The sequence below is a fragment of the Trematomus bernacchii genome, unplaced genomic scaffold, assembly GCF_902827165.1.
Source record: "Trematomus bernacchii unplaced genomic scaffold, fTreBer1.1, whole genome shotgun sequence".
Classification (NCBI taxonomy): domain Eukaryota; kingdom Metazoa; phylum Chordata; class Actinopteri; order Perciformes; family Nototheniidae; genus Trematomus; species Trematomus bernacchii.
This window is the reverse complement of record NW_022987825.1, coordinates 5,454-28,610: the sequence shown is the minus strand read 5'-3', so window position 1 is coordinate 28,610 and position 23,157 is coordinate 5,454. Positions and strand designations below refer to the sequence as shown.

General features: G+C 46.9%; 1 protein-coding gene and 1 long non-coding RNA gene across 2 annotated transcripts; both read left to right on the top strand.

Annotated features, from left to right (window-relative positions):
• Positions 1 to 9,392: 9,392 nt before the first annotated feature.
• LOC117499338 lies at positions 9,393 to 14,476 on the top strand. The gene is made up of 3 exons (XR_004557699.1): positions 9,393 to 9,481; positions 11,827 to 11,859; positions 14,394 to 14,476. It is a non-coding gene; the product is annotated as an uncharacterized LOC117499338 (long non-coding RNA).
• A 3-nt stretch (positions 14,477 to 14,479) lies between these two features.
• LOC117499335 (CD5 antigen-like) lies at positions 14,480 to 22,373 on the top strand. Its single transcript, XM_034151679.1, has 5 exons — positions 14,480 to 14,682; positions 17,804 to 18,124; positions 18,209 to 18,294; positions 19,321 to 19,519; positions 22,282 to 22,373. The coding sequence occupies exons 1-5, from the start codon at positions 14,589 to 14,591 to the stop codon at positions 22,371 to 22,373; spliced, it is 792 nt and encodes a 263-aa protein (XP_034007570.1). The 5' UTR covers positions 14,480 to 14,588.
• Positions 22,374 to 23,157: the final 784 nt, after the last annotated feature.

Sequence of the window (23,157 nt, the reverse complement as noted above, 5' to 3'; positions counted from 1 at the left end):
GTGTGTGTGTGTGTGTGTGTGTGTCTGTGTGTGTGTGTGTGTGTGCGGGGGGTCGGGGGGGTCGGGGGGGTCGGGAGGGTGGGGTGTGTGTGTGTGGAGTGTGTGTGGGGGGTTGGGGGTGTACAGTGGAGGTGGCGGTGGGGGTGGGTGTGTACAGTGTGTGTGTGGGGGGGGGTGGGGGTGTACAGTGTGTGTGGGTGTGGGGGTGGTAACACGTGATGCTTGTGTGTGACTGTGTGTGATTGTGGTGTGTGTGTTTTGTGTGTTGTGTGTGTTGCTCGTGTGGTGTGCGTGTGTGTGTGGTGTTGTTTGGTGTGTGTGTGGGTAGTGTGGTGTGTGCGGTTGTGTGTGGTGTGTTGTGTGTGTGTGTGTGGTGGTGTGTGTTGGTGTGTGTGTGTGTGTTAGTGTGTGTGTGTGTTTGGTGTTGCTGTGTGTGTGTGTTGTGTGTTTGTGTGAGTGTGTGTGTGTGTGTGTGTGTGTGTGTGTGTGTGTGTGATGTGTGTGTGGTGTGTGTGTGTGGTGTGTGTGTGTGTGTGTGGTGTGTGTGTGTGTGTGTGTGTGGTGTGTGTGTGTGTGTGTGTGTGTGTGTGTGTGTGTGTGTGTGTGTGTGTGTGTGTGTGTGTGTGTGTGTGTGTGTGTGTGTGTGTGTGTGTGTGTGTGTGTGCAGGGTGTGGTCATTGAAAACGTTCTCCACAGAAAATGAGCCGGGCCAATGAGTGTGAGTTTCTAAAGTTCATAAAGATATCTTTTTATTTTATGAGTTTTATTCTTTTCTCCTGATAGCTTTGTGAAGCACCTTGAGATCACGCTGTTTTTAAAGTGTGCTATATAAATGAAATGTATTATTATTATAATTATTATAAAGTACCTGAAGGCATCCTCAGACCTGAACGCCTCACACTGACAGCTTGAATCTGATAGGGCGCCCTGGTCGTCATGGAGACAGGAAACGGTTTCTGTAATCTGTAACCCATCAGCGTCTTCATGATCACTTCCTCAGAAATGCAGTTCAGGGAAGTGAGCTACACTTGAATGTATATTGTAATATCTCTGTTTCTTGATGCTCTTAAAGCACTTTGAACGGCCTCGTGTTGAAAGATGCTTTATCAATACACTTTCTTTGCCTTTCCTTTAATGGAGCGATTGAACAAAGGCAGTGACAGAGAATCAAGACGTCCTCAGAGAGAGTCTGTCTCCTTCTATAGATCTCACCCTGATGAACACAGAGAGCGACTGGACGGCAGCACGACCCTCTGTTCACACTGAGATCATGGCCTACAAGAAACACCTGATCACGTGACTCACTGTAGAGGCCTTCACACAGCGGGGGGGTTTGTCTGAAACAAGGGGGACTCCTGAGAGTTCACTCCTCAAATCAAGCTAACCAATCATGTTGAGTCTTTATCAATGAGGGTTACAGAACCTCTCCATAGTCAGAACCAAGCTGGTTCCACCTGAACCTGTTCCTCCCCGGACTCTGGTCCTCTGCTCTGTGACTCTGATCTCTGAGTCCTTCTTCTACTTTTCACACACTTTGTTTTTTGCAGCTGCCTTTGTTCAGTCTGGCTTTTAGTTCTTTAGTTGCTTGATTAAAAATGTTAAGCAGCAAACCCCAATGTTAGTCATTCTGTATCTGTGTGAAAGAGTTTGTTATTTAAAATGTGTCTCCTACTGAACTGTTTCAAACACGTCATGTGGTCTTAATGTGATCTTATCAATAAGGACATGCAGCGTATTGCACAACACCTCTCATCACACCATGCAGCGTATTGCACCCCCCCCCCCCCCCCCATGAGGGAGTGGAAGTGTTCTGGCCTCACAGCACCGTTATTGGCATCAGCCGTTTTCTACAGGCATATTTTACCAACGTTTTTGTCTGTATGATTGTACTGAGTGTAGCCCATAGTGATTCCTCCTGATAGCTGATATAATAAAAGACTACAGGAACACTTATGAGGCAGTGTGCTGCTCTTCAACAAATTACAGCCAACAGGTGGTCGTTAAAAGTTAAAAGTTATGGGGGTCTCATTATTTGACCTTAAGGGCTATTCTGTATATGAGGTCCTGAAGTATCTGCTCCATTATCTGTATCAAATGCACATTGATGCCACCAGATGACACAATAATAATAGAAAGTACTACAAATTAATTAATTTACATCTTAAATTATTAATATATACACAACATATCTTTTACAAATATCCAACCTTCAAATGTACATTTTAAATCAACGTTGCTCTGCACACTTGCTAGAGAACATTTGTGTGGTAATCTCAGTTCCTTTGTAGGGCTGCGAGAGTATGGCTAAAAGTATGTGAGTAACTCTCACTGTAAACTATTGAATTATGACCGATCATAACTCAGCTGTATGCACACACATTTAGCACGGGTTAGGAAACGGGCTCCGTGTTACAAGAGGGGTCACACACACACACACACACACACACACACACACACACACACACACACACACACACACACACACACACACACACACACACACACACACACACACACACACACACACACACACACACACACACACACACGTTCACCAAGCCGAAAAAACGATATCCGGTCACAGAGATCTGCTATTTTAAAGTGAAGTCAACACATATCGACCCTAAATATAGTCTATATTAAGAACCAGGAAAGTTTTAATTTAGGCCTATATATCGTTTTTGTAAACATATGATAACTGTGCGAGGGTGATGACGTCAGAGCATCGTCATGTGCAAGAGACAGCCCCGGCCCAATTTAACCCCTGCTCAGAAGACACACTCTCTGAAGACACACTCTCTGAAGACACACTCTCTGTCTCTGAAGACACACTCTCTGAAGACACACTCTCTGAAGACACACTCTCTGAAGACACACTCTCTGAAGACACACTCTCTGAAGACACACTCTATGAAGACACACTCTATGAAGACACACTCTATGAAGACACACTCTCTGTCTCTGAAGACACACTCTCTGAAGACACACTCTCTGAAGACACACTCTCTGAAGACACACTCTCTGTCTCTGAAGACACACTCTCTGAAGACACACTCTCTGAAGACACACTCTCTGTCTCTGAAGACACACTCTCTGAAGACACACTCTCTGAAGACACACTCTCTGAAGACACACTCTCTGAAGACACACTCTCTGAAGACACACTCTATGAAGACACACTCTATGAAGACACACTCTATGAAGACACACTCTCTGTCTCTGAAGACACACTCTCTGAAGACACACTCTCTGAAGACACACTCTCTGAAGACACACTCTCTGAAGACACACTCTCTGTCTCTGAAGACACACTCTCTGAAGACACACTCTCTGAAGACACACTCTCTGAAGACACACTCTCTGAAGACACACTCTCTGTCTCTGAAGACACACTCTCTGAAGACACACTCTCTGAAGACACACTCTCTGAAGACACACTCTCTGAAGACACACTCTATGAAGACACACTCTATGAAGACACACTCTCTGTCTCTGAAGACACACTCTCTGAAGACACACTCTCTGAAGACACACTCTCTGAAGACACACTCTCTGAAGACACACTCTCTGAAGACACACTCTCTGTCTCTGAAGACACACTCTCTGAAGACACACTCTCTGAAGACACACTCTCTGAAGACACACTCTCTGTCTCTGAAGACACACTCTCTGTCTCTGAAGACACACTCTCTGTCTCTGAAGACACACTCTCTGAAGACACACTCTCTGAAGACACACTCTCTGAAGACACACTCTCTGTCTCTGAAGACACACTCTCTGTCTCTGAAGACACACTCTCTGTCTCTGAAGACACACTCTCTGTCTCTGAAGACACACTCTCTGTCTCTGAAGACACACTCTCTGTCTCTGAAGACACACTCTCTGAAGACACACTCTCTGTCTCTGAAGACACACTCTCTGTCTCTGAAGACACACTCTCTGTCTCTGAAGACACACTCTCTGAAGACACACTCTCTGAAGACACACTCTCTGTCTCTGAAGACACACTCTCTGTCTCTGAAGACACACTCTCTGAAGACACACTCTCTGTCTCTGAAGACACACTCTCTGAAGACACACTCTCTGAAGACACACTCTCTGAAGACACACTCTCTGAAGACACACTCTATGAAGACACACTCTCTGTCTCTGAAGACACACTCTCTGTCTCTGAAGACACACTCTCTGAAGACACACTCTCTGTCTCTGAAGACACACTCTCTGAAGACACACTCTCTGTCTCTGAAGACACACTCTCTGAAGACACACTCTCTGTCTCTGAAGACACACTCTCTGTCTCTGAAGACACACTCTCTGAAGACACACTCTCTGTCTCTGAAGACACACTCTATGAAGACACACTCTCTGTCTCTGAAGACACACTCTCTGAAGACACACTCTCTGTCTCTGAAGACACACTCTCTGAAGACACACTCTCTGAAGACACACTCTCTGAAGACACACTCTCTGTCTCTGAAGATGAAGACACACTCTTTGAAGACACACTCTCTGAAGACACACTCTCTGAAGACACACTCTCTGTCTCTGAAGACACACTCTCTGAAGACACACTCTCTGAAGACACACTCTCTGAAGACACACTCTCTGTCTCTGAAGACACACTCTCTGAAGACACACTCTCTGAAGACACACTCTCTGAAGACACACTCTCTGAAGACACACTCTATGAAGACACACTCTCTGAAGACACACTCTCTGTCTCTGAAGACACACTCTCTGAAGACACACTCTCTGAAGACACACTCTCTGTCTCTGAAGACACACTCTCTGAAGACACACTCTCTGTCTCTGAAGACACACTCTCTGAAGACACACTCTCTGAAGACACACTCTCTGAAGACACACTCTATGAAGACACACACTCTGTCTCTGAAGACACACTCTCTGTCTCTGAAGACACACTCTCTGAAGACACACTCTATGAAGACACACACTCTGTCTCTGAAGACACACTCTCTATATCAGTGTGTGGTTCTAGTCACTTTGCTCAGCGCCCCCCCGCCTCTGACTGAAGCGTGATGTATTTGGTTCTTGGTGGCCAGATAAGAACCGGTTTTCTGAGTCTTAAAGGGCCCATGTCATGTTTTTCCGGTTATTACCCGTCCCCTTGTGTGTTATGAAGGTTTTTATGCATGTAAACGGTCTGCAGAGTCAAAAACCCTCAAAGTGCACCCTGTAGGGAGTATAACTCTAACACAGAAAATACCTCCCCAAAACGCCTCGTTGGAGATTTCTCATGTTCTTCCTGGGCATCGTGACGTCTGGATACCCAGTAGCCACGCCCAGAGCTATGACGCACCCTCTGCCAGCCAAGCATATATACTGTTGGAATCTCAGGCTCAGTTCAAAACAGTGCTAACTGGGCTAACGAAGTTGCTAGCGTTTACATATATCAACTACAATGTCAGCAGATGGCCTTACATGTTTCTCATAGCAGGAGAATGTCTGCATTCACACACGAAATACTCATAGACAGTATACTCCGGGTGATTTACCGTACGGTCAGTACATTATAGTTGGCGTTCCTAACCGAGCTACCGTTCATAGCGTGTATGCTACCGAGATAAACAACGACGCTACCGAGAGGTAGACATGCTAGGCGAAAACATTGTTTTCATGCCAGCTACAATGAATAACCGAACGTAGCAGACTACCCGTATAAGATTGCAATTGTAAACACGTTCTTCCTAGCCTAATATGAACCACTAGCTGTTGTTCATAGTGGTTTTATTACACAGAACAAGCCATTGACACAGTGCTAACTGGGCTAACGAGGTTGCTAGCATTTACATATATCAACTACAATGTCAGCAGATGGCCTTACATGTTTCTCATAGCACGAGAATGTCTGCATTCACACACGAAATACTCATATACAGTATACTCCGGGTGATTTACCGTACAGTCAGTCGCAAAACTTAATTACATTATAGTTGGCTTTCCTAGCATGTATGCTACAAAGCTAAACAACAAGGCTACCTATAGCTAGACATGCTAAGAAAAACATTGTTTTTATGCAAGCTAAAAAGAATGACCGACACGTAGCAGACTACCGTATAAGATTGCAATTGTAAACACGTTATTGCTAGCCTAATATGAACCACTAGCCTTTGTTCATAGTAGGTTGGCATATTACACTGAACAACTAGCAAACGTAGGTTAGCTTACACAAAAACGGATGCTCTGCTCAGAGCCGAAAAAACACTGTGTTAGACATGGACGGAGCCTCTCTGGTGGTTGACTAATCAGAACAGAGTGGCCGAGCTGACCAATCGGAGCACACTGGGCTCACAGGGAGGGGGGGGGCAGGAGCTCCAACAAGCCGTTTAGGGCAGAGAGTGAATACCGGTGAATACACAGACTTTACAGAGAGGCTGTGAGAAACCAATGTGAGTTTGGAAGATTGCACAATTTAAATCTATTCTAGTAGACCTCAACAATGTAATTATGATCAGTGGAAATGGCCATGACATGGGCCCTTTAATGGGAGCCTCCAGCTCTCAGGATCCTCTTCTGTGGAACCAGCTCCCAGTCTGTTGGGGGGGGGGGGGGGGGGGGGGGGGGTCCACATTAAAGAGCAGCTGAAGACTTCCCTTTGTATAAGCTGTATCAAGCTTTTGATTAGACTTTTGTTTATTTTGTTAGTTTTTATGATGCCTCCTGTAGCACCTTGGGATTGCTGTTCTCAATGAAAGGTGCTTTATAAATTGAATTTATTATTATTATTATTATTATTAAAGCTGAGAGTCAGGCCTGACATCAGCATTAAGTTTGCGGTACCGGGGGCTCTCTGGCTTAACGGGTTAATGAGGATTACAGAACCTCTCCATAGTCAGAACCAAGCTGGTTCCACCTGAACCTGCTCCTCCCCGGACTCTGGTCCTCTGCTCTGTGACTCTGATCTCTGAGTCCTTCTTCTACTTTTCACACACTTTGTTTTTTGCAGCTGCCTTTGTTCAGTCTGGCTTTTAGTTCTTTAGTTGCTTGATTAAAAATGTGAAGCAGCAAACCCCAATGTTAGTCATTCTGTATCTGTGTGAAAGAGTTTGTTATTTAAAATGTGTCTCCTACTGAACTGTTTCAAACACGTCATGTGGTCTTAATGTGATCTTATCAATAAGGACATGCAGCGTATTGCACAACACCTCTCATCACACCATGCAGCGTATTGCACCCCCCCCCCCCCCCCAATGAGGGAGTGGAAGTGTTCTGGCCTCACAGCACCGTTATTGGCATCAGCCGTTTTCTACAGGCATATTTTACCAACGTTTTTGTCTGTATGATTGTACTGAGTGCAGCCCATAGTGATTCCTCCTGATAGCTGATATAATAAAAGACTACAGGAACACTTATGAGGCAGTGTGCTGCTCTTCAACAAATTACAGCCAACAGGTGGTCGTTAAAAGTTCAAAGTTATGGGGGTCTCATTATTTGACCTTAAGGGCTATTCTGTATATGAGGTCCTGAAGTATCTGCTCCATTATCTGTATCAAATGCACATTGATGCCACCAGATGACACAATAATAATAGAAAGTACTACAAATTAATTAATTTACATCTTAAATTATTAATATATACACAACATATCTTTTACAAATATCCAACCTTCAAATGTACATTTTAAATCAACGTTGCTCTGCACACTTGCTAGAGAACATTTGTGTGGTAATCTCAGTTCCTTTGTACGGCTGCGAGAGTATGGATAAAAGTATGTGAGTAACTCTCACTGTAAACTATTGAATTATGACCGATCATAACTCAGCTGTATGCACACACATTTAGCACGGGTTAGGAAACGGGCTCCGTGTTACAAGAGGGGTCACACACACACACACACACACACACACACACACACACACACACACACACACACACACACACACACACACACACACACACACACACACACACACGCACACGCACGCGCACACGCACACGCACACGCACGCACGCACGCACGCACGCACGCACGCACGCACGCACGCACGCACCACACACACACACACACACACACACACACGCACACACCCACACACACACACACACACACACAGCTGCAGACTCTCTGCACGGAGGAGCAGCGGAGTCCGGGGGTGGCTGCGGGCTGCAACTCCTGATCGGAGCAGAGACACACGTTCACCAAGCCGAAAAAACGATATCCGGTCACAGACTTTACAGAGATGCTGTGAGAAACCAATGTGAGTTTGGAACACTGCACAATTTAAATCTATTCTAGTAGACCTCAACAATGTAATTATGATCAGTGGAAATGGCCATGACATGGGCCCTTTAATGGGAGCCTCCAGCTCTCAGGATCCTCTTCTGTGGAACCAGCTCCCAGTCTGTTGGGGGGGGGGGGGGGGGGTCCACATTAAAGAGCAGCTGAAGACTTCCCTTTGTATAAGCTGTATCGAGCTTTTGATTAAACTTTTGTTTATTTTGTTAGTTTTTATGATGCCTCCTGTAGCACCTTGGGATTGCTGTTCTCAATGAAAGGTGCTTTATAAATTGAATTTATTATTATTATTATTATTATTAAAGCTGAGAGTCAGGCCTGACATCAGCATTAAGTTTGCACTCAAAGGGCCGGTTGTAACTTTAAGACTATATAAATAAATAAATAAATATATAATATATGTAAAATAATGTATTATACGTTATTGACTCTCTCAGAAGTCGAGGGCTAATAATTCTCTTCAGTGTGAATATCACAAAATGAGTAATAAATCATTCCAATGTGTACTATAGGACAGTGAACCAAACAGTTTCAAAGGGGAGTGATTAGTAAAATATGCATGAATAAAAAGAAAGAATACTAACTAGGTAAGAAGCCCTGAGACACAGTTTCGTGAGAAAAGACCCGGGGGGCTCTCTGGCTTAACGGGTTCATGAGGACTACAGAACCTCTCCATAGTCAGAACCAAGCTGGTTCCACCTGAACCTGTTCCTCCCCGGACTCTGGTCCTCTGCTCTGTGACTCTGATCTCTGAGTCCTTCTTCTACTTTTCACACACTTTGTTTTTTGCAGCTGCCTTTGTTCAGTCTGGCTTTTAGTTCTTTAGTTGCTTGATTAAAAATGTGAAGCAGCAAACCCCAATGTTAGTCATTCTGTATCTGTGTGAAAGAGCTTGTTATTTTAAATTAGACATTTATGTTTACTTGTTCTCCTTCTAAAGACTAGCGTTGGATCATTTCCCTCAAAATAGGATCATGCTCAGCCTCTGATGTGATGATGTGACATGTAGCTGAAGAGAGAAGAGAGCGGGAAGTGACCATCAGATATCAATATATCAATACCATCAGATATGTTTCCAGAGAGACTCCACCTCTCGCTTTACGCTGATATAATGCGGGGACAAAACATGAGATGCTCAGAAGAAAGAGAGAGAGAGAGAGAGAGACAGAAGAGAGACATGGATCACCTGCTGCTGCTGATGATGCTACTGGTCTGTAGCTCAGGTAGGAATACACTTATTTATTATATTCAAATATCTTTGTGATCTGTCAAGAAAACACTACTCGTAAACACTGACAGCAAGATACACACACACACACACACACACACACACACACACACACACACACACACACACACACACACACACACACACACACACACACACACACACACACACACACACACACACACACACACACACACACACACACACACACACACACACACACACACACACACACAGGCCCGGCACCATCACAGACATGATGCACTTTAATGCTACGATGTGTGTGATCTTAGATAGTAATTCAAATGTATTAAATATATCCTACGTCAAATACTCTGCATGTGTTGTACAGACTTTTGTGGTTTGTGATTGGCCCACATTCAGACCAATCAGGAATTGAGCAGCACTAAACTTGTAGAAGCCGAGTATGTTGTGTTTGAACTGTTTCTTTGCACACCATTGAAGGCTCTATACGCCCAGAGGTGATGGGAAATGGACCATTAATACACTCCTCACCTCCTTCCACAAGACCCTGGTAGCCATGCCAAGTGTCATGGGGGCATTTAAGTCTGCCTTAACTTCCGGGGTCTCCACTGCAGAATGTGGGACCCTGGAAAGCATCAAGCAGTAGGGAGATGGTTTGCATGTGGAATAAACATCTTGGTGCTTACTCTGTATTCTGTGTTTGCTGCTCGGTCAGCGGTTGCCCAAGTTGAAGGCCCGAGCAAAGCTGCTTTGTTTAGTTCTTGTGAGTGTGTGCCTTGCTCCTGAGTGCTGTGTTCCCAGTGATCGTGCCGCCGTGCACACGGAGTTTCAAACAGGGTTTCTATGCTGCTCTTTATTTCTGTGTCTCTACGCACTGATGTTGGCCATGCTGCTGATCTTATCTACATGACGGGTTAGTGGGTCCTCACATGCCCTCTCTGTAGACACACACACACACACACACACACACACACACACACACACACACACACACACACACACACACACACACACACACACACACACACACCACACACACACACACACACACACACACACACACACACACACACACACACACACACACCACACACACACACACACACACACACACACACACACACACAGACACACACACAGACCACACACACACACACACACACTCACACACACACACACACACACACTCACACACACACACACACACACACACACACACACACACACCACACACACACACACACACACACACACACACACACAGCAGATTTGTATTCTATTTTCTTTGGGTAAATATATATTTTATTGATCTCCCCTTCATCGTCTTTATCTTCAGACTTTAAGAGTTGTTTTCTCCGGAGGCCGCGCTGACGCAGAGAGCGTGTCTTTAGAGAGTGGGTCGTGTTGTGCAATAGCTCCCTGTCCTTATCGCTGGTGGTGTGTGTGTGTGTGTGTGTGTGTGTGTGTGTGTGTGTGTGTGTGTGTGTGTGTGTGTGTGTGTGTGTGTGTGTGTGTGTGTGTGTGTGTGTGTGTGTGTGTGGTTGGGATGTGCTTAAGTGCATGTTTTTTTATAATAACTTGTAACTTTGATCAGATCAGATGAAGACACGTCATCAGTTGCATAATCAGCAGAAACTACAGAAAGAGTTTGTTTTCAACAAGGGTGTAACTTTGGTTTGAGAAGTGGGGGGGCACAAAACAGGGGTCCTCCCCAATGAGACATTTTCTCTATTTCATTCCATTTCCTGCCTTTCTACAAATACATTAGGGACTATGGTGTTAACAAGGCCAAGCAGAGTGTGTAGTGTATATGATGAGAGTGCAGATGGATCTAGTGTCCTCTCCATGTGAACCTGATGTGTTTCTTTACATTGAAGCTGAAGCATCAATCTGGTGATTACTCACACACACACACACACACACACACACACACACACACACACACACACACACACACACACACACACACACACACACACACACACACACTATACCAGGTCATATTAAAACAGGTACGGGTCAGTTAGTTAACGTCTGCAGTTAGTGATAGGGGAGTGAGGCGTTCAGGTGACAGCAGAAGGTGGGAACTGGCAGCATCCTCTGTGGTTCCTCCTAATGTAATTGTTGCTGTAGAACATGTGTCAGTGTGATGATGGTGCTCCATGACTCATTTGAACTGAAGGAGCATATTCTCTAAACTGAACTGTTGCTTTAACTCTGAATATGTGACTTCTCTGTATGAACGTGTTATTCTCAGCTTTAGTAAACTGGTGAAATGACTCCAGAGTGAGTTCACTGACGTGTTCCTGAGATGATAGAAAACTCTGTTTACCTTATCTTCTGATTTCTCCTCAGGACTCCAGGCTGAAGGAGAACACAACTCAACAGGTAAAGTGCTCAGTGTATTCACCCTGTTACTCTTTAAGTGATTACAGTCTGTAAACAACCTTTATCATAAAGCATGATGTAGTTTAAAGACTTCACCACTAGCTGATCCTAGTTTCATCATTTATGATTCTACCATGTTTGTGAAACCAGGATATACTTCAAAGGTAAACAACAAACCATCATCACCTTTTCATCACCACCACTTTTCATGATTATACTTTATAAATACCATCAGATCATCACATTGAAAAGGAATCTAACTTCGATACAACCAACGTTAATATCTAGGCCGTCTCCGATACCGAGCTCCGGTGTTGATAAGGCTCCGGTGAACGGCCGTCCAATCTTTTTAGGACTAAACCCCCCAGAATCTACACGCAAGATCAACGTAACCTGCTTAGGGGGGCGTCTACAGCGTGGCCTCTAACACCAAACTGCCCGTCGTATCCCTAGTTTAGGCACTCCAGCCTCGGATGTCCGACCGCTAGGATAGCAAAACGGAGTGTATAGTGTAGTAGGTGTTGGTGGGCTGGTAGAACCCCAGAGCTGTATCTAAACTGCGTCTGGAGGGGAAACCCTGTGTCGTTGGGAGACTCCTTGGTAATTAGGGCAGCTTCAGGACCCTCAATCCCTAACCCCCAATTTGGATCCCCTTATACTAATTAAAACAATGCAAAAGTAAAATCAAACACAGCCAGAGTCAAACATTAATATCACAGCAGTGACATTACCACATCAGCAGAGCATATGTCATATTTCAACATCAATCAAAACCACATTAACCAGTAACCAATGTGAAACTATAGTTTAACCTTAGCAGAGTTTCTATTCCCCTTAAACAATTTAAAATCCAAATGATCAACTAATGTCAGCCTTTTCCAAGGAAGGGTGTTCTTACCTCACTCTAAGCCCAAGCAGATACCTTCAGAGACCACCAGAGAGACCAGGAGTTGGGTCGAAATGTACGAAAGTACAAACCGGTTTTATTAAGGTTTTAACAAAAATAGCAGATTTACAAGAATCCAAAAAATAACAAAAGACACAAAGTCAAAATACAAAAGCAACAGGATCACAAGTCAAATGTCCTCAAAAAGCCTTCTTTACCTTCACCATCTGCACCTCTTCAAAAGCGTGTTCACTATGTGTCAGGCCCAGCATGGTGTTTGACTCCTTGAAAACGCTTACCTGAAACAGTCAAGCAGAAGACAAATGTAATCAAAATTTGATTTCAAAATAATACATAAAAGTCAAAAGCTAATTCTTGTCAAAGTTTAAAAAGCAAACTTATCTCGAAACAATTGAATATTATCATAATGTCACACAAAAATAAAAGAATATAATGATTAACAATCATGTATATCAGAAAACATAGATATGCACCACTGAGTATAGAAGTGGGTTTAAACAACACAAAGCTAAATGGCTTAACAGCATTATCACAAGTAGTCAGAACATGTATAGTAACATGATGTTTAAAATAAATCAAGATACTCTGCACTTTTCACGGCACAATGTCAGCAGGTCAGGTCCACAGCATTTCTGGAGCCCTCTCTCATCTGTGGCCCGTCTGGTCAGCTGCTGCTAAAAGATTAGTTTGGTGGCACAGAAGTCCTAGACTTCTTAGCCGGAGGAGGAGAGGTAGACCCTTCCCCAAGCTCCCTAGGACTAATGTCAAAATAATCTTCTAAATGTTCTGTAACATACCAGCGAGGTGGTTCCCTGTTATCCCCGCGGAGTCTCAGTGAGAGACCCGTCCTAGATGCTGGCAACAAATGATCAGATAATCTGAACTAAACACCTGAAACTATCGCCACAGCTAGAATAATAAGAAAAGCCAAAAGTCCCCACTTAGCTTTATTGAAAGCATAGAACATGTTTAGCCGTAAATCATTCACAAATGTCTTCTTAGTTTGACCAAAAACAGAATGCATTGGATCCTATATTGAACTAGCAGACAAAACTGCTCTGAACAGAAAAAGTCAGATGGGACTCGCAGGTCCTTCATTTCTCCCCATCCCACGTGCAACGACTTTGTCCCTTTTTACTGGAGATTTGTAATAAGATGCAAATGTAATCTTAAGTCAAATCTACTATACGTCAGTAAGTCAAATGTACTTACAAAAACTGAGTGTGACAGTAAAGTTGACTTAAGTGCCTTTAGTAACAAACACTTCTTAACTGTAAGTAGAAGCTACTTGAAATATACGTTGTTACATGTACTTAGGTTTTCTGAGTGCGTTTTCTTACCTGGATTTTCCTAAATCTTACTCCTCGTTTCTGTCAGTGTAACCTGGAACTCCTTTTGTTGAATACATGTGATGTAGTAGTATTATAAAACCATATACTCCAGTAAAGTAATTCAAACCTGTACTTACAGTACTTGAGTATATGTACTTTATTACTTCCCACCACTGGTTTATAGAGAGCTGGAGTTAATGATCTGATTATCACTCGGAAGTATTAATAGAATAAATGATTAATTATTAAAATATGCTGATATCAATGAAGGACACGACTCTCTTGTTTCTCTCCAGAGCCTGGTGTTAGGCTGGTGGGAGGAGAGAGTCGCTGTGCAGGAGACCTGGAGGTGGAACATCAGGGAGAATGGAGACCAGTGAGGGGCTATCTCTGGAACCCTGAAGGCAGCAGGAGTCGTCTGCAGAGAGCTGGACTGTGGCTCTGCTGTTTCTGTGGGAAAGAGAGAGGAGTCCTCAGAGAGACCTGTGTGGATGATCAGCTCTGTCTGTGCTCAGTCTGGATCTGCTCTGAGGGAGTGTGCAGCACCAGATTCCTCTAAAGACATCCTGAATCTCACCTGCTCAGGTAAACCCATCAGTGACATCATCTGTGACATCATCAGTGACATCATCTGTGACATCATCTGTGACATCATCTGTGACATCATCTGTGACATCATCTGTGACATCATCTGTGACATCATCAGTGACATCATCTGTGACATCATCTGTGACATCATCAATTAGATTTTTATTTTTTATTTTGTCCTTTTTACTATTTAAAAATACCCAAATAAGAAATGATGAACAGTATATGAAGCAGCCGGGCGTAGTGGGTGGGCTACTGGCTCTATAGGCCCACCCACTCATTCATCAACATTCACTGGGAGAAAATATAGTTTACCGGATTTTTATTTTTGATTATCAAAATGAATAATTCATAAATAAAATAATAGCAAAAATAAGTTTCCCTTTAAAAAATGCATACAATTAGAAGCAACATGTATTAACGTAATCAGGCTTCTGTTGTGTGAGATGTTCTATCCAATCACAACAGGCCAACGTGAAATGGCCTGTTGTGATTGGCCTACATAGCTCACATAGTCGAAGCGCGGCGCCAACACAACGTAGGACGTCCCACAGACCCCGCAGAGGAAGGAGGAAAATATAGCACTCATTTACAGAGTCACAAGAATCCATGTTCAGAGTTTTCAAAAGAGTGAGAGGGGAGAGGCCAGAGCCATCGTCCTCACAGCAGGGGCCGTCTAGAGGCCAGAGCCATCGTCCTCACAGCAGGGGCCGTCTAGAGGCCAGAACCATCATCCTCACAGCAGGGGCCGTCTAGAGGCCAGAACCATCATCCTCACAGCAGGGGCCGTCTAGAGGCCAGAGCCATCACCCTCACAGCAGGGGCCGTCTAGAGGCCAGAACCATCATCCTCACAGCAGGGGCCGTCTAGAGGCCAGAACCATCATCCTCACAGCAGGGGCCGTCTAGAGGCCAGAGCCATCACCCTCACAGCAGGGGCCGTCTAGAGGCCAGAACCATCGTCCTCACAGCAGGGGCCGTCTAGAGGCCAGAACCATCATCCTCACAGCAGGGGCCGTCTAGAGGCCAGAACCATCATCCTCCCAGCAGGGGCCGTCTAGAGGCCAGAACCATCATCCTCACAGCAGGGGCCGTCTAGAGGCCAGAACCATCATCCTCACAGCAGGGGCCGTCTAGAGGCCAGAGCCATCACCCTCACAGCAGGGGCCGTCTAGAGGCCAGAACCATCGTCCTCACAGCAGGGGCCGTCTAGAGGCCAGAACCATCATCCTCACAGCAGGGGCCGTCTAGAGGCCAGAACCTCATCCTCCCAGCAGGGCCGTCTAGAGGCCAGAACCATCATCCTCACAGCAGGGGCCGTCTAGAGGCCAGAACCATCATCCTCACAGCAGGGGCCGTCTAGAGGCCAGAACCATCATCCTCACAGCAGGGGCCGTCTAGAGGCCAGAACCATCATCCTCACAGCAGGGGCCGTCTAGAGGCCAGAACCATCATCCTCACAGCAGGGTCCGTCTAGAGGCCAGAACCATCATCCTCACAGCAGGGGCCGTCTAGAGGCCAGAGCCATCATCCTCACAGCAGGGGCCGTCTAGAGGCCAGAACCATCATCCTCACAGCAGGGGCTGACTAGAGGCCAGAACCATCATCCTCACAGCAGGGGCCGTCTAGAGGCCAGAACCACCATCCTCACAGCAGGGGCCGTCTAGAGGCCAGAACCATCATCCTCACAGCAGGGGCCTTCTAGAGGCCAGAACCATCATCCTCACAGCAGGGGCCGTCTAGAGACCAGAACCATCATCCTCACAGCAGGGGCCGTCTAGAGGCCAGAACCACCATCCTCACAGCAGGGGCCGTCTAGAGGCCAGAACCATCATCCTCACAGCAGGGGCCGTCTAGAGGCCAGAACCATCATCCTCACAGCAGGGGCTGACTAGAGGCCAGAACCATCATCCTCACAGCAGGGGCCGTCTAGAGGCCAGAACCATCATCCTCACAGCAGGGGCCGTCTAGAGGCCAGAACCACCATCCTCACAGCAGGGGCCGTCTAGAGGCCAGAACCATCATCCTCACAGCAGGGGCCGTCTAGAGGCCAGAACCATCATCCTCACAGCAGGGGCCGTCTAGAGGCCAGAGCCATCATCCTCACAGCAGGGGCCGTCTAGAGGCCAGAACCACCATCCTCACAGCAGGGGCCGTCTAGAGGCCAGAACCACCATCCTCACAGCAGGGGCCGTCTAGAGGCCAGAACCACCATCCTCACAGCAGGGGCCGTCTAGAGGCCAGAGCCATCGTCCTCACAGCAGGGGCCGTCTAGAGGCCAGAACCACCATCCTCACAGCAGGGGCCGTCTAGAGGCCAGAACCATCATCCTCACAGCAGGGGCCGTCTAGAAGCCAGAACCATCATCCTCACAGCAGGGGCCGTCTAGAGGCCAGAACCATCATCCTCACAGCAGGGGCTGACTAGAGGCCAGAACCATCATCCTCACAGCAGGGGCCGTCTAGAGGCCAGAACCATCATCCTCACAGCAGGGGCCGTCTCACTCCAGATTCTGCCTCTCTGCTTTCTGTGTCTCTAAAATGTATCAATGTAATGTGAACCAAAAGAAATGAACAAGCAGTGTTACATTTCATTTCACTCCTTGCAGCCTGGAGCACGGCTGATATGAAGAGTCATGAAACCCACCGGGTTATTTGGAGCCTCCACCTCTAGAATGATACAATTCACCATTTAATGGAAAACACGAGATCAATAAACAAACAGCAGCTTGAATTCAATGATGACGCCATATTTAAGAACAAGGTGTTTACAAACATCAGTCAGATAACACATGTGAAACACACATGTGAGAGTAAAGAATGAAACCTTTTGAAAGTGTGTGTGTGAGAGCAGAGGTGGAGCTGAGCAGAAGGAGCAGAGGGTCTGCAGAGGAGGATGCTTTGTTGAAGACACAGGGGAAGGGTTCACTAATGGAGACCACGTGCTAGAGGGTATCAGATGTAGATGTGAGGGTACCTGCAGTCTGTGTTCTTATCAACATGTGTTCTGTTGTTCATCATCAACTCATGTTGGAACTGAGTCCAGTTTGAATCTGAAATATAGTTTCATCTCTTTGATGGTGTGTCTTTGACCTCTGTTTGACCTTCTGTCCTCTGCAGACTCTGTCAGGCTGCTGGGGGGGACTGGTCTGTGCTCAGGCAGACTGGAGGTGAAGTCTGACCAGTCTAACCAGTCTAACCCGTCCTGGTCCTCAGTGTGTGAGGCTGACTTTGACCAGCAGGATGCTCAGGTGGTCTGCCGGCAGCTGGGCTGTGGGGCTCCTTCAGTCCTCCAGGGGGCGCTCTATGGAGAAGGGGAGGCTCCAATGTGGACCAAAGAGTTCCAGTGTGGAGGCCATGAGTCTGCTCTCCTGGACTGTAGCTCAGCCTCAGAGAGAAACACCTGCTCACCTGGCACAGCTGTTAGCCTCACCTGCTCAGGTAGAGAGGAGCTGTGATTGGTTCATTCTGTTCTCATCAAACTCACTTTATTCTCTCTCTGATCACTCTCTTGTTTCTCTCCAGAGCCTGATGAGGTCAGACTGGTGGGAGGAGAGAGTCGCTGTGCAGGAGACCTGGAGGTGAAACATCAGGGAGAATGGAGACCAGTGAGGGGCTCTGACTCTTTCTGGACCCTGAAGGCAGCAGGAGTCGCCTGCAGAGAGCTCAACTGTGGCTCTGCTGTTTCTGTGGTACAGAGAGAGGAGTCCTCAAGGAGACCTGTGTGGAGGATCAGCTCTCTCTGTGCTGAGTCTGGATCTCCTCTGAGGGAGTGTGCAGCATCATCTTCCTCTCTCTACTTCCTGACTCTCACCTGCTCAGGTAAGCCCATCAGTGACATTGTTTATGACATCATGTCCTCTTTGTTAGTCTCTCTCTCTCTCTCTCTCTCTGACAAAGAGACTATCCCTCTCTGCTAGTTTGACCAAAAACAGAATGCATTGGATCCTATATTGAACTAGCAGACCAAACTGCTCTGAACAGAAAAAGTCAGATGGGACTCGCAGGTCCTTCATTTCTCCCCATCCCACGTGCAACGACTTTGTCCCTTTTTACTGGAGATTTGTAATAAGATGCAAATGTAATCTTAAGTCAAATCTACTATACGTCAGTAAGTCAAATGTACTTACAAAAACTGAGTGTGACAGTAAAGTTGACTTAAGTGCCTTTAGTAACAAACACTTCTTAACTGTAAGTAGAAGCTACTTGAAATATACGTTGTTACATGTACTTAGGTTTTCTGAGTGCGTTTTCTTACCTGGATTTTCCTAAATCTTACTCCCCGTTTCTGTCAGTGTAACCTGGAACTCCTTTTGTTGAATACATGTGATGGAGTAGTATTATACAACCATATACTCCAGTAAAGTCATTCAAACCTGTACTTACAGTACTTGAGTATATGTACTTTATTACTTCCCACCACTGGTTTATAGAGAGCTGGAGTTAATGATCTGATTATCACTCGGAAGTATTAATAGAATAAATGATTAATTATTAAAATATGCTGATATCAATGAAGGACACGACTCTCTTGTTTCTCTCCAGATCCTGGTGTTAGGCTGGTGGGAGGAGAGAGTCGCTGTGCAGGAGACCTGGAGCTGGAACATCTGGGAGAATGGAGACCAGTGGTGGACTACTCTCTCAGGACCCTGAAGGCAGCAGGAGTCGCCTGCAGAGAGCTAGACTGTGGCTCTGCTGTTTCTGTGGGAGAGAGAGAGGAGTCCTCAAGGAGACCTGTGTGGTTCATCAGATCTGACTGTGTTGAGTCTGGATCTGCTCTGAGGGAGTGTGCAGCATCAGCTTCCTCTGACTCCTTCCTGAATCTCACCTGTTCAGGTAAGCCCATCAGGGACATTGTTGATGACATCATGTCCTCTGTCTCTTTGTTAGTCTCTCTCTCTCTCTCTCTCTCTCTCTCTCTCTCTCTCCTCTCTCTCTCTCTCTCTCTCTCTATCTCTCTCTCTCTATCTCTCTCTCTCTCTCTCTCCCTCTCTCTCTCTCTAGGCTGTGACATGCGCTCACATATTTCGCTGCTTCTATGCTGCTGGCACTATTTTCTCCAAGTACATGTTGCATTTTATTCTGGTCAGACAGTGATTCAAAATCTTGGAGTTTACATGTTATCTTTGTAAAGAACTTTGTTCTAATGTCTTGGTTTGTTTGACAGTGCAGCAGGAAGTGTTGCTCTGTCTCCCCCGTCTCTCTCTCACCTGTCTCTCTCTCACCTGTCTCTCTCTCACCTGTCTCTCTCTCTCTGTCTGTCTCTCACTGTCTGTCTCCACCTGTCTCTCTCTCACCTGTCTCTCTCTCACCTGTCTGTCTCCACCTGTCTCTCTCTCTCTGTCTGTCTCCACCTGTCTCTCTCTCTCTGTCTGTCTCTCTCTGTCTCTCTCTCACCTGTCTGTCTCTCTCTGTCTGTCTCCACCTGTCTGTCTCCACCTGTCTGTCTCCACCTGTCTCTCTCTCTCTGTCTGTCTCTCACTGTCTGTCTCCACCTGTCTCTCTCTCACCTGTCTCTCTCTCACCTGTCTCTCTCTCACCTGTCTCTCTCTCACCTGTCTCTCTCTCACCTGTCTGTCTCTCACCTGTCTCTCTCACCTGTCTCTCTCTCACCTGTCTCTCTCTCACCTGTCTCTCTCTCACCTGTCTCTCTCTCCTCTGTCTGTCTCTCACCTGTCTCTCTCCACCTGTCTCTCTCTCACCTGTCTCTCTCTCACCTGTCTCTCTCTCACCTGTCTCTCTCTCACCTGTCTCTCTCTCACCTGTTCTGTCTCCACCTGTCTCTCACCTGTCTCCTCTCACCTGTCTCTCTCTCTCTGTCTGTCTCTCACTGTCTGTCTCCACCTGTCTCTCTCTCACCTGTCTCTCTCCACCTGTCTGTCTCCACCTGTCTCTCTCTCACCTGTCTCTCTCTCACCTGTCTGTCTCTCACCTGTCTGTCTCTCACCTGTCTGTCTCCACCTGTCTCTGTGGACAGAGCTGACACAGCCTCTCTTCTCTAGCCAGGTCTGCCTGTGTCGGCCAGTCTCTAGGGCCAGGCTGTGGTCACTGAGTCTGTACATTGTTAATGTCTTCCTCAGTTTGGGATCAGTCACGGCGGTCAGATAGTTTGCCACCGTGTACTGTCTGTTTAGAGCCAAATAGCATTGAAGTTTGTTTGGGGATTGCGTGGTACATGTCCAATTAGTGATGTCATTTTCTTTTGCTTTAGCTATGATTTGGTTGGGCCAGATTGTGTGAGGGCTGTCCTGAGGCCTTGTGCTGTTAGAGGAGGTGAGCCTCAGCACCAGCTGGTTGAGGCCTTGTCCTGTTAGAGGAGGTGAGCCTCAGCACCAGCTGGTTGAGGCCTTGTCCTGTTAGAGGAGGTGAGCCTCAGCACCAGCTGGTTGAGGCCTTGTCCTGTTAGAGGAGGTGAGCCTCAGCACCAGCTGGTTGAGGCCTTGTCCTGTTAGAGGAGGTGAGCCTCAGGACCAGCTGGATGAGGCCTTGTCCTGTTAGAGGAGGTGAGCCTCAGGACCAGCTGGATGAGGCCTTGTCCTGTTAGAGGAGGTGAGCCTCAGGACCAGCTGGATGAGGCCTTGTCCTGTTAGAGGAGGTGAGCCTCAGGACCAGCTGGTTGAGGCCTTGTCCTGTTAGAGGAGGTGAGCCTCAGGACCAGCTGGTTGAGGCCTTGTCCTGTTAGAGGAGGTGAGCCTCAGCACCAGCTGGTTGAGGCCTTGTCCTGTTAGAGGAGGTGAGCCTCAGGACCAGCTGGTTGAGGCCTTGTCCTGTTAGAGGAGGTGAGCCTCAGGACCAGCTGGATGAGGCCTTGTCCTGTTAGAGGAGGTGAGCCTCAGCACCAGCTGGATGAGGCCTTGTCCTGTAGAGGAGGTGAGCCTCAGGCACCAGCTGGTTGAGGCCTTGTCCTGTAGAGGAGGTGAGCCTCAGGACCAGCTGGTTGAGGCCTTGTCCTGTTAGAGGAGGTGAACCTCAGGACCAGCTGGATGAGGCTTTGTCCTGTTAGAGGAGGGTGAGCCTCAGGACCAGCTGGTTGAGGCCTTGTCCTGTTAGAGGAGGTGAGCCTCAGGACCAGCTGGATGAGGCCTTGTCCTGTTAGAGGAGGTGAGCCTCAGGACCAGCTGGTTGAGGCCTTGTCCTGTTAGAGGAGGTGAGCCTCAGGACCAGCTGGTGAGGCCTTGTCCTGTAGAGGAGGTGAGCCTCAGGACCAGCTGGATGAGGCCTTGTCCTGTTAGAGGAGGTGAGGCCTCAGCACCAGCTGGATAGGCCTTGTCCTGTTAGAGGAGTTGAGCCTCAGACCAGCTGGTGAGGCCTTGTCCTGTTAGAGGAGGTGAGCCTCAGCACCAGCTGGTTGAGGCCTTGTCCTGTTAGAGGAGGTGAGCCTCAGCACCAGCTGGTTGAGGCCTTGTCCTGTTAGAGGAGGTGAGCCTCAGCACCAGCTGGATGAGGCCTTGTCCTGTTAGAGGAGGTGAGCCTCAGCACCAGCTGGTTGAGGCCTTGTCCTGTTAGAGGAGTTGAGCCTCAGCACCAGCTGGATGAGGCCTTGTCCTGTTAGAGGAGGTGAGTCTCAGCACCAGCTGGATGAGGCCTTGTCCTGTTAGAGGAGGTGAGCCTCAGCACCAGCTGGATGAGGCCTTGTCCTGTTAGAGGAGGTGAGCCTCAGGACGAGCTGGATGAGGCCTTGTCCTGTTAGAGGAGGTGAGCCTCAGCACCAGCTGGATGAGGCCTTGTCCTGTTAGAGGAGGTGAGCCTCAGGACCAGCTGGATGAGGCCTTGTCCTGTTAGAGGAGGTGAGCCTCAGGACCAGCTGGTTGAGGCCTTGTCCTGTTAGAGGAGGTGAGCCTCAGGACCAGCTGGTTGAGGGGACTCCTCTCTATGTTCTCCTCTTGGCAATGGAGGGCTTTGTAATGGTAGGAGTTGGGATCACTAGTTTTTAGGTGGTTGTAGAATTTGACTGCTCTTTTTTGTATCCTAATTAAAAGGGGGAATTGGCCTAGCTCAGCTCGGCATCCATTGTTGGGGGTGTTCCTGTGGACTCTCAGGATGCTCTTGCATATCTCCGCATGTAGGGTTTCTATTGGGTGTTTGTCCCATTTATCAAAGTCTTGATTTCCAAGAGGACCCCACACTTCGCTACCATACAGTATGATTGGTTCTATTATTGAATTGAATATTTTGAGCCAGATTCTAACAGGTATATCTATATTTGAAGACTTTTTGATAGCATAGAAAGCCTTTCTTCCTTTGTCTCTGAGATCATTAATGGCCAGATTGAAATTTCCTGTTGAAGTAATTTTGAGTCCCAAATATGTGTAGCTGTGTGTGTGTTCTATGTCAGTGGAGCCCAGTAAGAAGCGGTGTGGGTTCCCCTGACCCCTGGGTCGTTTCTGGAAAACCATAATCCTGGTCTTTTCCAGATGAACTGTCAGGGCCCAGGTCTGACAGAAGGTCTCCAGATGAACTGTCAGGGCCCAGGT